This window comes from Aquarana catesbeiana, linkage group LG05 (assembly GCF_042186555.1).
Source record: "Aquarana catesbeiana isolate 2022-GZ linkage group LG05, ASM4218655v1, whole genome shotgun sequence".
Lineage (NCBI taxonomy): Eukaryota > Metazoa > Chordata > Amphibia > Anura > Ranidae > Aquarana > Aquarana catesbeiana.
Window position 1 is genome coordinate 578,061,740 of NC_133328.1, and position 14,016 is coordinate 578,075,755.

At 42.7% G+C, this 14,016-nt stretch overlaps 1 protein-coding gene across 1 annotated transcript in view; it reads left to right on the forward strand.

Moving 5' to 3' along the window:
- SPAG1 (sperm associated antigen 1) overlaps positions 1 to 14,016 on the forward strand; it is a 145,194-nt gene that overhangs the window by 17,069 nt on the left and 114,109 nt on the right. Inside the window, exons 5-7 of the mRNA XM_073632038.1 lie at positions 2,674 to 2,738; positions 3,747 to 3,862; positions 4,968 to 5,073. Of these exons, the coding sequence (XP_073488139.1) occupies positions 2,674 to 2,738; positions 3,747 to 3,862; positions 4,968 to 5,073 (287 nt within the window). The remainder of the gene's footprint in view (positions 1 to 2,673; positions 2,739 to 3,746; positions 3,863 to 4,967; positions 5,074 to 14,016) is intronic.

Consider the following 14,016-nt stretch of genomic DNA (forward strand, 5'->3'; position numbering starts at 1 on the left):
CGGCCAAGGCAACAAAGGAGTGGCTCAAAAAGAAGCACATTAAGGTCCTGGAGTGGCCTAGCCAGTCTCCAGACCTTAATCCCATAGACAATATGTGCAGGGAGCTGAGGGTTTCGAGTTACCAAATGTCACACTCAAAACCTTAATGACTTGGAGAGGATCTGCAAAGAGGAGTGGGACAAAATCCCTCCTGAGATTTGTGCAAACCTGGTGGACAACTACAAGAAGCGTCTGACCTCTGTGATTGCTAACAAGTACTAATTCATGTTTTGGGAAGGGGTCAAATACTTATTTCACTCATTAAAATGCAAATCAGTTTATAACTTTTTTATAACTTTTTTGAAATGCGTTTTTTTTGTTGTTGTTCTGTCTCACTGTTAAAATAAACCTACCATTAAAATTAAAAGTCTAGACTGATCATCTTTTCATTGGGCAAGTGTACAAAATCAGCAGGGGATCAAATACTCTTTTTTTCCTTCACTGTGTGTATATGTATGTATATATATATATATATGTGTGTGTGTGTGTGTGTGTGTGTGTGTGTGTTGTGTGTGTATATATATATATATATATATATTATATATATATATATACTGTATATATGAAAGCAGAATCCAACCTGCATTCATTAATGACTTCATCAATACAACAGTTTCGGACCCCACAAGGATCCCCCCTCAGGTACAGAAAGCATGATACAATCATGCTTCTTGTACCTGAGGAAGGATCTTTGTTGGGTCTGAAACTGTTTTATTGATAAAGTCACTAATGAAGATGAAAAATAAAGGATAAAGAGCTGCAGGTTGGATGTATAAGAGAGCCTGAGTCGGCGCAACATCTGCTGTGCACCCATATTATCTGTATTTACTGGATGAGTGTTGCCCGAAATATTTGAAATATATAATTCAGTTGTGTCTGGCTCTCGACTGTTGTATAGGCCAGCTCTCTGGGCACCATGTCTGATGTGCTGGAGAGCCCTTTTCACAAAATTTTCTTTGCAAATTTTTTTTTGAGGTACAGTTGGTCATCAGATCTTTCCTCAAACCTCCCCATTTGTACAGGCTTGGGACCGGCATTCTCTGACCAGGGGAATACTGTCTAAGACCTCACTTATCAAACAAGGCTGTCTGTATTTGTTAGCTTTCACTTCTGGCAAGGGGTCAGGGTGCTTCTTCCAGGCCATTGTTGTAGTTTGGATGCTGGAAAACAAAGATAGTTTTGTTGACTTTGTGTGCTGGGAGGTGTAAAAGCGTCACCCATGGGGTTTTTTTGCAGTATTGCAAAACATACTGTAAATTAGTACACAGACTCTAGAGCAAAATAAGATGATCTATAGATAGGACCACCAAATGTGGAGCTTATCTCTACACATTGATCAATAAGCATGTTTTATTGTAGGAAGGGATAGCATGGGCTATTGTGCACCGGCACGTTATCATTTTTTTCTGATCATGAAGTCACTGCCCCACTTCATGTATCAGACACTTTGCATTTGTTGAAAAAAATTCAAAGTGTTCTCTGAATGGTACCTGTATCATGTAAGCAGCCTCTGGCATTCAATAAGCAGCAGGGCAGCTGCTCAGCATGGGACCTGAAAGTTAGCAGCTTCCACAGGGATCTTCTAGGTGTGACATATACATACTTACATTGCTCCAAGCTGGACCACAGTAACTATGTAAAAATATGCATACTTAACCTTCAGCTTTACCAAGTTTCAGCATTACTGGAATAAGAAAACACAAAGCAATACTAACAAGTCTATTTTACAGGTCCAAGAGTCCAAAGACATATGGCTTGAAAACATTTACAGTAGACCTTTATCTCTTTATGACAGAATGAGGACGAACGAAAAGGAGTCCCTGATAGTGCTGTTACATATTTAGCCCTTAAACTGCATCTTTCAACTCACCTTTCACATAAATCAATAAGCCCTATAAAAGACCTCTAATGGCAGTTTAAGAGGTTATTTGAGCCTCTAAATGCATCTAGCTAAACTTAGCACAGCCTTGGGGCCTACCTGTTCTTATAGGGTTTGCACTGTGTGCCCTTTAGTATGTAGGACAGAACAAAAGATTACAGCCCACACAAGCAAACAATGACATTTAACTCCTGCAGGGCTATTTAAAACACCTGAACATTTTCAAAAAATATGGGGACTTGGTCACACCATATGGCTATATGGTGCTTAAGCCCACTTACTGCAACAAAGTACCCCATTATTAGTGGGTCCTACGCTATTCATAGAATGGAAGATCTTTGTTCGTCTTAGTATGTAGCGCAGCGCAAAGCTTATGAATGACCCGACCTATGTGTTCCCTGAAAACACACTGGGTGGAATTTACTAAAACTGGAGCCTGGTACACACTAGCAGTTTTTTTTTTTTATTCAACCCATTGGGCTGACTGGGTCGGCCATTGGCTGAGAGCGCTGATTCGATGCCATTCAGAAGACCTTTTTTGGTCATGACCCTTTGACAGAAGACGGACATTCAGCCGGCTTCTGTCAGACTGTCTGACGTACACACGGGCTGAACGTTGGCTGGCTTCTATTGAACTGGCCGATACCGCCCGATATTCGGCCTGTGCGTACAGGGCTTTAGTAAATACCCCTCACTATATTTTCTCTTTGGAGTTGAACTTGTTTTTACAACATTTGATCCCACTTCTGTTTCAGCCTAGCAAAAAAGAAAATCGTGCTAGCATCTGTAAAGTGCCCAGAGATTACAGGGACTGGGACAGGTGAGAAATAATGATGATAATAATAATTATTGCTTGTGCTGTGTTTAACTACTACTTGTTAGAAGGTGATTTCATTAACTACTGCACTGATAACAGATAACTGCTTCTCAGTCTTTTGATTAAGATCAAGTGTAGTATGTATGTGCTGTACTGATAATTTTAAACAATCTGGTGTTCTGTATATAATGAAATTAGATATAAATTACTCATGAGACATGAGATGCCCTTGAGTCAAAAGACTATTGTTAAATCCTATTACAATTGAAGTCAATTGAGGTATACAAAAGGAAGATCCAGGTAAGCATAAATAAAATATAGGTGTTACATGTTCATTGTATGTAAGTTGGAGGTGTTTATATTATGTATGTAATATGCAAATTATGTTGTTTTTAAACATTCTTGTATTTAAAACGTGTGCACATACCAGACATGCACATAGAGTGTATGTGTGTGTGCATATATACAGTTATGTGTATGTATATATACAGTAATACCTCGGATTGCAAGCAACGCGGTTAACGAGCGTTTTGCAATACGAGCTATTATTATTTTTAAATCTTGACTTGGTTTGAGAGCGTTGTCCCACAAAACGAGCAGGATTCAAGCCTCTGCTGTGTGCAGTACCGTATTTGGCCAGAGGTGCGGGGGCGCCGGTGGCACTCAGAGCCACTCGGAAACACTCTGTTCCTGATTGTTTCCGAGTGCATCCGAGCAGTTTCCGAGTGTCTCTGGTGCCCCCTCGCCTCTGGCCACATGCGGTACTGCATACAATAGAAGTCACTGTGGAACCAATTATCTGAGTTTCCATTGACTTCTATGGGGAAAACTCGCTTTGATATACGAGTGCTTTGGATTACATGCATTCTTCTGGAATGAATTATGCTTGTAATTCAAGGTACCACTGTATGTATATTCTGTTTTATTAAACAAAAACATGTTTTACTCAAGGTTGTTTTGCTTTGTTTTGCCAATTTGTATTATACTTATAGATATTTTGTTTTATGTTAGGTTTGATATTGAAAAAGAACTATCAAACATTGATGAGGACACCAAGAAAACTGACCAGCCCAAGACAGTAATAAACACAACAGCTGCAAAGATAAAGAAATCAATAGACACATCAGGTAACCATACTGCTGGTGTTTCATACCTGTAATCTTTTTAACAGATTACCTGTAATCTTTTTTTTTTTTTTTTTTTTCCCAAATATAAAATTTTTATTATTGTAGAACACATTTAAAGGCAAGGCTCAGTTACAGTAATGACAAAAAAACAATGGCATAATGACTTTTAGTTTTTTACACATTCAGGGCTGTTCCTGGGTCTCATCATTTCAACAGATAAATTAAATAACAATGGTACATCTAATACTGCAAAATAAAGGAGAGGTGTTTTCCGTTTCAGAGATTTGTCATTGCCGTGGAATGGCTAGCCATTTGAATGAACGGCTAACACAATACAGCCTGAGCTGCCCGATTCTTGCATTAAGTGTGCTCCTAACTTGTAGAAAAGGAGAGAAAAATGAATAACAGCTCCAGAGAAGAAAAGAAAAATGTCAGAGGGAACAAGAAATCAAAGATTCTAGGGTAGATAGGGGAGGAGGGGGTACACAAGGGGGGAAAAAAGGGGGTGGGGGACGGGAGGGAAAGGGGTGGAAGAGTGTAAATCCGGTAGTGGTGAATTTACACTCACCATAAGTATAAATAGGGCATGTGGTGGCTGGTCGGCTATTGTCCGAGCAGTGTCACTCCTTCATCAGATAGAAGAAACATGTTCCATAGCCTCCATGCCTTAGAGTGCTTCTCTTGTTTATTTTGAGCTGTAAGGATTAAATCCTCTAATTTATTGATGTCTTCTACTCTACGTAACCAAGTCCCAATAAAGGGTGGCGTGCCGCTTTTCCATAGCAGGGGAATGCAGGATTTGGCCGCATTCAGTGTCGTACGATTGATTTTTGGTAATGTTTCGCTGAGATTCCGGTACCGTGGAGCAGGAAGAAAGCCGGATCGTCGGGAATCTTATAGTCTGTGAACTCTTGGGTAATATGCTATACGGTTGTCCAGAAGTGTTTCAACCGAGGGCAAGACCAAAACACCTGTAATTTTTAGAGTGTCATAATGTTTATCATTAGTTGACTTGAATTAGATAAGATTCTATATTGTAACAATGTGGGCCTCAGTCATTTATACAGACTGTGCAGTTGTGTGTAACTGGCAAACTCCTTTCCAGGTCTGAGCTTGGAGCAGAAGAGCCTTCTTGCACAAAGGGAGAAGGATAAGGGAAATGAGGCCTTCAGAAGTGGAGACTATGAGGAGGCCATATCATATTACAGCAGGTAAGGCAGGAAATATCGTTTTTATATAGCGCTGACGTTACACATTACATAGATTCACATTAGTCCCTACCCCAGAGAAGCGTACAATCCTATGTACCCATCACAGTTCTATTAATACACACTTATACTGACTCTAGGGCCAGTTTGAGCACAGCATAATTATCCCAGCAGTATGCTTCTGGCTTGTGAAATGGAAGCCTTGCAAAAAAGAAAAAAAAATACACACGAGCATATAGTACAAACTTAAAGTAGTTGTAAACCTGAAAAACACAAATCAATCTAAATCATACAATTGAATAGATATTACCTATACTAAGCCTTGGAGCTTAATTTATAACTACTTTAAAGTACATTTAAACAAGAACCTTGCAGCAAAAAGACAAGCCTTAAAAGAGAAGTAAAGGATTTTTTTTTTTTTTCCCAATCACACTTACCTAGGTGGATGCAGCATCGGTCCGATGCTGCATCTGTCCCGCCGCGCCTCTGCACTGAAAACCGAGCGATCGAACACCGCCAATCACTTGGTTTTCAGAGCTCCATGAGCAGAGAGTTGCAGACTGTCAGTCACAGATCTCTGCTCTACTCCCTCCTCGCTCATTTGGAGCGCTGAGCTGTGGAGGGGCGGAGCGGCCGTCTCAGCCTCTCAGCAGCTCACTGAGAGCCTGAGACGGGTGTCAGTCCATGCACCTGGTGGATCCAGACTCCGTGGTCGGGATGACGCAGTGCCTGGACTGAAATCTGTGACATCAGCAGAGTGCGGACCACAGCCTGCTCTCTGCTGAAACCAGGTCACAGGAGTGCAAAACGAATTGCACTCCTGTGATCCATAGGAGAAGTCCAGCCAAACAAGCTTTGGCTGGACTTCTCCTTTAAAGCTCAACTCCAGTGAACTTTTTTGTTGACTTGTGCTCTATACAAACATACAAATGCTACCACTAATGGCGGTAATACAAGGTCTGTATCAATGCTGTTTTGGTTTTAAAATCCTAGTTTCTCTCATTCCAGAATGTGGGGATTAGAGTTGCAGTTACGAAAGTCTAGGGATTCTGCTGTTTGCTCTCCCTATCCTGTCCCTGTGTCCATTCACAAAATGTCTTGAATTTATTTCACAGAATACACGATGTTCTGTGAATGCATAAGGGGAGATCCTGTTGTTGTTCCCCTTGTCTATTCACAGAATGCCTTGTATTCTGTGAAAAAAATACAAGGTGAATGGACAAGGAATGGGGAAAGGGAGAGTAAGCAACAGGATCCTTTCACTGTTCCAGCCACAACTCTCACTGCAGCCAAAGCTAGTGATTGGAGGTATAGAGCACAAGTAAAAAAAACATTTCTGGAGTTCAGCTTTAAACAAATAAAAACAAAAACATGATATATGAAAAGGGAGCTTAGTCCCCAACCAAGCTACCTTAGAGAACAGGGCAGTTGGACTATTGCGGTAGAAGTGAAACCAGTATAGATATAAACAATTGTATACAAAAATATATAAACGTTTATTAATACATATTTTATAATACATGGCAAATAACCAAAAACAGATTAAAAGCATGGTAACAATCCATGGGTATCACCAAAATAATGGTCCCCAAAAATCACAGTGGGATAGTTGATCACGGATAGTGTCTCAACTAGTTTCGCGGAATCATGCTGCTTTATCAGGAGAATATTAACACCTGGCATACCCAGAGCACAGGACGTCACCAAAGGGTCCCCCACGGCGACTAGGGGGGGATTGCAAGTCAATGGATTGGTATCTTCTATAGAGATACGGTGGATTAAGGGGTCCCGGGACGTGAGGGCCAGCTGGGAATGGGGGTAACCATACTCAGCGTCCATTGCAAGCTAATGGACGCTGAATCCGGGACTCGTGAACCATAGCATCTCTGTGAGCTGTGCCCATTGGGCAGAAGTGTGTGTGCTCTTTTGCACTCCAATCTCTTGCGTTTCTGCTCTTTACCTTACAGCAGCGCAGACCCTTGCTGGGTATGGTTACCCCCATTCCCAGCTGTCCCGGGACCCCTTAATCCACTGTATCTCTATAGAAGATACCAGTCCATTGACTTGAAATCCCCCCCCTATCCAGACGCTATCCATGATCAACTATCCCACTGATTTTCCCTGTTTGGGGACCATTATTTTAATGATACCCATGCTTTTAATCTGTTTTGGTTATTTGCCATATATTATTAAATATGTTTTGATAAACTTTTATATATTTTTCTATACAGTTGTTTATATCTATACTGGTTTCACTTGTACCGCAATAGTCCAATTGCCCCTGTTCTCTAAGGTAGCTTGGTTGGGGGACTATGCTCCCTTTTCATATACCTGTATCTCTAAATTTCTGGATGATGGTACAAATTTCTATATATTTCTAATTATTACTATTGTTTTGGAGGCTATATCTATTTCTTTCTCGTACATCACAGGACACAGAGCCTCAATAATTACTGATGGGTTATAGGGTATCACTAGGTGATTTGACACTGGCACACCCTGGACAGGAAGTTCAACCCCCTATATAACCCCTCCCCTACTGGGAGTGCCTCAGTTTTTTCGCCAGTGTCTTAGGTGTTGGTCACGAGTAAAGATGTGCTGTGCTGAGCTCCACTGGAATATCCTATACTGGGGCAAGCCATGCAACCGGATCCATTCAAAGTGTCTTTTCCAGGCCGAATTGGATGATACCCGGGCCTCGTGTCTGAAGAAACGAGGTTTTACCTGTAACGCTTCTCTTTTTAGAGAGCTGGACCCCGGGATCCAGTATTTGTTTTTTTCAGCCATATCCCTGGCAGGGTGCTTTACAGGCCCAGAACTGTGGATCCCCCTATACATAGGGGGCCCCAGTCTCTGAAGGTTTTTCTCTAAACGGAGCCCACCGTGAGAGGTGAAGATTGGGTCTGTTACACAGAACCCTGCAGTTGGATAAGGTAAGGGAGACTCCTTAATAATTTTTCTAGTTCTAATAGGTTTCTCCTTTATGTAAATGTATGCTATGCCTATAGTCGCCACCGGGGGCTGTCAAGAGCACATACCTTTTCATGCTTGATCTGTCTTGTCTCGGTGTCCACACTGTACGCTCCTCCAAGCCATGCTCCAGGTAGGATGTGGGAAGGGGTGTTTTCTCATGCAGGGATTCTCCCCCCACGGCTTAGGTAAGGCACAGGGAAGCGGTAATATACCGCGCCGCCTGCCGCCACCGCCATTACAGCGGTTTCTCATCCACCGGCCCTCCTCTCTCCTCCGCCCCAGCCTCCCCCCCATGCTGGTTCTGAGGATCGGAGCCTCGGCTCGCACGGGAAAGCAGTCTTTTTTTGAAAAGACGAGGGGGGGCGGGAGGGACGGGCGGAGGAGGGGGGGCGGAGCGTTAACGCGGCGTCGGCGTGGTTAGATGCCCACATTGCAGGCTGCACACAGGCTATAAGGTGCACTCTTTTTCAGATGCATACGGCCTATAGAGGGACACAGAGCAGACAGGCGCATGTGAGGTGGGAGACACAGGCATTCCCAGGCAACATTTACTTGAGCACCAGACTGAGACTTGGTAGCAGCGGCAGTTGCTGAACTACATTGCTCAGCAGTCAGTGCATTCTGGTAGTGCCTCTGCCTTTGTTGTTTTGCACTATGGGCAGAAGAAGTACAAGTACCCTGAAAAATAGGGGCTCTAGGGGATCTCCCTCAGGCTCTGAGGACCCCCCTTCTGCAGCACCTTCCCCCACTGAAGGACCTGGGGAAGCTGGCCAGGGTGAGCCGTCTGGGTCAGGGGCTGCAACTGCTTCTGGCACTTCAGCCCCTGTATACATTACTCAGGAGGTTTTTTCCTCAACCATTAATGGATTAGAGGAAAGACTAGTGGTCTTAATCGCATCTTCACTCAGTGAAAGAAAATGCACTAGGTCCCCCTCTGCCACCCTGGACCCTCAAACATGGGAACTCTGGAGAAAAAGAAGATTCCCCCTCAGAGGATCGGGAGGTAACTGATGACTCCTCTTCTGAAGAATCAAGTGGAGAAGGGCCCTCTTCAGCGTCTCAGGAGGAGAAGTTGCTGGGGCAAATTCTTGCTGGATTGGTCCACTCTACATTTAGGTTACCCGTATTTGAGTCAGTTGAAGAACCCTCTTCTTGTTTGGGTTCACTGAAGCCTCCTCAAACTACACATGCCTTTCCTGTTCATAGTTTACTGGAAAAGCTTATTTATTCTGAGTGGGATCACCCAGATAAAATTTTTTTCCTCCCAAAAAAGTTTTCAACACTTTATCCTATGGAGGAAAAATTTACAAAGATGTGGGGTATACCGGCAATTGACGCCGCCATTTCCTCCGTAAATAAAAGTCTGACTTGTCCTGTTGACAACGCTCAGATGGTTAGGGATCCAACTGATAAGAAATTGGAATTCCTGTTAAAAAACGTTTTCTCCTTGGCAGGTTCAGTGGCTCAACCTGCAGTGGCAGCAATCGGTGTTTGTCAATACTTGAGAGACCATGTTAAACAGGTCCTCAAAGTTTTACCTGAACAGCAAGCCCGGGGGTTTGCCAACCTACCAGCATCTTTGTGTTTTGCAGTTGATGCAATCAGAGATTCTATCCTTCAGACCTCTCGCCTTATGCTTGGGTTGGTGCATATGCGTAGAATCTTATGGTTGAAAAATTGGTCAGCCCTACCCAAATTGCTTTATCTATTCAGAGTCCTCCCTATTCCAATTCCTTCCTATTTTTTGAGCATAGTACAAAAAAGAGCAACTTCGTTTATATGGGGCTCTTCTAAACCACGTATACCTATATACACACACTACATCTTCCCAAAAATAAAGGAGGCCTGGGATACCCTAATTTTACTAACTACTACAGAGCAGCACATTTGGCCAGTCTGTCCAAATACCATGCAAAACAGGAAATCCCATTATGGGTATTTATAGAGGCTTCAGAAAATGACCCTCTATTAATATCAAATTTATTATGGCTTGATCCTAAAGACCGCTTTAAAATTCATAATCCCATAACTAAACACTTCTTATCTCTCTGGGATAAACTAAAAACCAAATATCAGTTACAATCTCCACACAATCCTCTCCTTTCTTTTATCAGAAATCCGGCTTTTTATCCGGCATGGATCTACCCAAATTCTTTTAAAGCTTGGACAACATCAGGCATTCAGACACTAAATGACTTCATAGCATCTAAATCATTAATTTCATTCCCATCGCTTAGAGAAAAATATGATCTACCAAACTCTGAGATATTTAGATATCTCCAAATCAAAAATTTCTATACACCATTCCTAAAGGGGGATACACCATTATCCCAATTATCCATTTTTGAATCAATCTGTACAAAAGATCCATTTGCTAAAGGTACAATTTCATCACTTTATAATCAATTATATGGAGTAGCAAATCTTAATAGACCCTCTTACGTTCAGAGGTGGGAGGAGGACCTGGGACGAACTTTAGAAGACACGGACTGGTCTAATATATGGCTCACATCTAAGTCATCTTCACCCAACATCTTGGCACTGGAGACAAATTATAAAGTCCTAACTCGCTGGTACCTTGTACCCGCTAGAGTGGCAAAATATTCACCTAATACCTCAACTCTTTGTTTTCGAGGATGCCCAGAAATAGGCACATATTTACACATATGGTGGACGTGCCCAGTAATCCAAACCTTCTGGAAGGAAGTCTTCGTGATTGCATCTAAAATATTTTAAAAAATAATACAACCAGATCCATATTTAACTTTACTTAATCTAAAACCGGAATGGTTAACACTCTCTCAATTCAAACTTATGATCCAACTAATAACGGCTGCAAAACAAACAGTGGCCAAGGCATGGAAATCTCCTACATTGGTACTAGCAGAAACAATTCACAGAATGAATAATACAATGTCCCATGCTAAGATGGTAGCCATCGATCAAAATCAAATTCCAAAATTTGAAAAACTTTGGCATCCTTGGATAAAACAACAGTTCCTGTCAAATTTCAATGACTCTGTCCTGTTGCCATGGTAACAGATTAAATGACTTACAGAGACACCCATTCTAAAGCTTCAAAGAGAACTAAAAAGAATAATAAACTGACGAGCGGGACAACCTTGTGGACCATACCTCTACCTTTCAACCCTTTTTCTTCTTTCTCTTTCCTTTTCTCCACCTTACGATTAAAGCTCATTATCAGAATTTATTTGACCTATATACACTCTACTTGTAAACAATATGTATAGTAGGTATAAATCATTTAAATACCTACAAAAGTAACTAAGGAAATTATATATATCTTTAATTTAGGTTTACGTGAACCCAATGTTTAATATTTGAAATTTCATGATATTTACCTATATAAACCCTACTGTAAAACAATGAGCTTACTTTATAGATACTTGTAAACTTACTTTATGTATCTTTATGTATCTTTATAACATTGTATACTCAATAAACTTCTTTTGACAAGGAAAAATTGGTCAGCCGAATCCCCATGTAAGAAGCTTCTGGCTGGATTTACCTTTCGTGGTGCAAGGCTGTTCGGAGAGGATTTGGACAATTATATCCAAAAGATCTCGAGTGGGAAAAGCACACTCATGCCAGTTAAGAAAAGGAGTAAACGTCCCTCTTTTAAACGCACTCTGTCCCCAGTTCCAGAAGCATCAGCTTCCAGGCAGTCGCGACGGCCTCCTCTGTCAGGCTCAAGAAATAAATTTCAGAGTCAACCCCAGGGACAAAAGAAGTCCTGGGGGAGGAAGTCTACTAGACAAAACACTAAAGCCTCTTTATGAAGGAGCACCCCCGCTCGCTCGGGTGGGGGGAAGACTGCTACAGTTCTCAAGGCTCTGGCAAGAGGATTTCCAGGACAGATGGGTGATCTCCACATTAACTCTAGGTTACAAACCAGAGTTCCAAGAATTCCCCTCTCCTCGTTTCCTCAGATCAAATGTTCCTAGAGACCCAGAGAAAAAGAAGTCTCTCTTTCTAGCGTTGGAGCAACTATTGTCGCAAAAAGTTATCGTGGTTGTTCCCACGCAAAAGCAGGGATTGGGGTTTTATTCAGACCTTTTCACGGTTCCAAAACCAAATGGAGATGTCAGACCCATTCTAGATCTCAAGGATCTAAACCGATTCCTAAAGATACGGTCCTTTCGCATGGAATCGATCCGATCGGTAGTCTCCATCCTACAAGGAGGAGAACTTCTGGCGTCAATAGACATAAAGGATGCATACCTGCATGTACCTATTTTCCCTGCGCATAAAAAGTACCTGCGTTTCGAAGTAGAAAAACGCCACTTTCAGTTTATAGCTCTGCCTTTCGGGCTAGCTACTGCACCTCGGGTGTTTACAAAAATCTTGGCCCCTCCGCTGGCCAGTTTAAGGGCCCAAGGTATAACGGTAATAGCATACCTAGACGACCTGCTCTTGATAGACCAGTCGGTAGCCCGCTTGGACCAAAACCACAGTCAACTACCTGGAATACCTAGGTTGGGTCCTCGACTTAGAGAAGTCTTCTTTAAAACCAGTAAGAAGACTAGAGTATTTGTGTCTGGTCATAGATACAAGCCAGAAGAAGGTATTTTTACCCCAGGCAAAGATCAGTGCCATAAAAGAACTGATTCGGGTAGTCAGGGCAAAGAAGGGTCCCTCTATTCGCTTTTGTATAAGGGCTGCTGGGAAAGATGGTGGCTTCATTCAAAGCAGTTCCCTATGCTCAGTTTCATTCGAGACTGCTGCAATACAGTATCCTGTCTGACTGGAACAAGAAGGTTCAGGCGTTAGAGTTTCCGATGCGTCTGTCTCCTACAGTGCGTCAGAGCCTCAGTTGGTTGATACCCGAAAATCTGCAAAAAGGAAAATCCTTTTTTCCAGTTAACCGGACAGCGGTAACAACGGATGCCAGTCTTTCGGGTTGGGGAGCAATTCTGGAACAGTCGACTGTCTAAGGGAGATGGTCCAAGACCGAGAGGACCTTACCCATCAACATTCTGGAGATCCGTGCGGCGTATCTAGCCCTAAAGGCCTGGACACTCAGGTTACAGGGTTGCCCTGTCAGGATCCAGTCCAACAATGCCACAGCAGTGGCTTATATCAATCACCACGGAGGCACCAGGAGTCGTGCAGCTCAGGGAGAAGTAAACCAGATCTTAATCTGGGCAGACAAGCATGTGCCATGCATATCGGCAATCTTCATTCCGGGGATAGAGAACTGGTAGGCGGACTACTTGAGTCGCTGGCAGTTAGTCCCAGGGGAATGGTCTCTTCACCCCGATGTCTTCTTGGCCATATGCCAAAGATGGGGGGTTCTGGATGTAGATCTCTTTGCGTCCAGGTTCAACAACAAGATCGACAATTTTGTGTCAAGAACAAAAGATCCTCTTGCATGCAGGACAGATGCGTTGGTGACTCCGTGGCATTGGTTCTCACTGATTTATGCATTCCCTCCTATTCTGCTGCTGCCACGACTTCTTAGCAGGATCAGGCAGGAAAAGAAGTCGGTACTTCTGGTGGCCCAGAAGAGCTTGTTATGCAGAAATAGTAAAATTGACAGTAGGTTCACCGTGGACCCTACCATCACATCCAGACCTGTTATCCCAAGGTCTAGTGTTCCATCCTGCCTTACAAACGCTAAATTTGACGGTTTGGCTATTAAAACCCACGCTCTGAAGAGTCGTGGGCTTTCAGGCCCTGTGATTTCTACCTTGATTAATGCAAGGAAGCCAGCTTCCAGAATGATTTATCATAGAGTCTCCTGGTGTGAATGCAGGGGTTGGCATCCCAGAAAATATGTCATAGGTAGAATTCTTGATTTTCTGCCAGGTCTTGGCCTTGTCAGTATTGTTTCAATGGCCGCTTGCTTCGCATTCTTTGGTCCAAAGCTTTATACAGGGGGTAACGCACCTTAATCCTCTGGTTAAGGCGTCCCTAAACCCCTGGGACTTGAATTTGGTTCTGTCAGTTTTA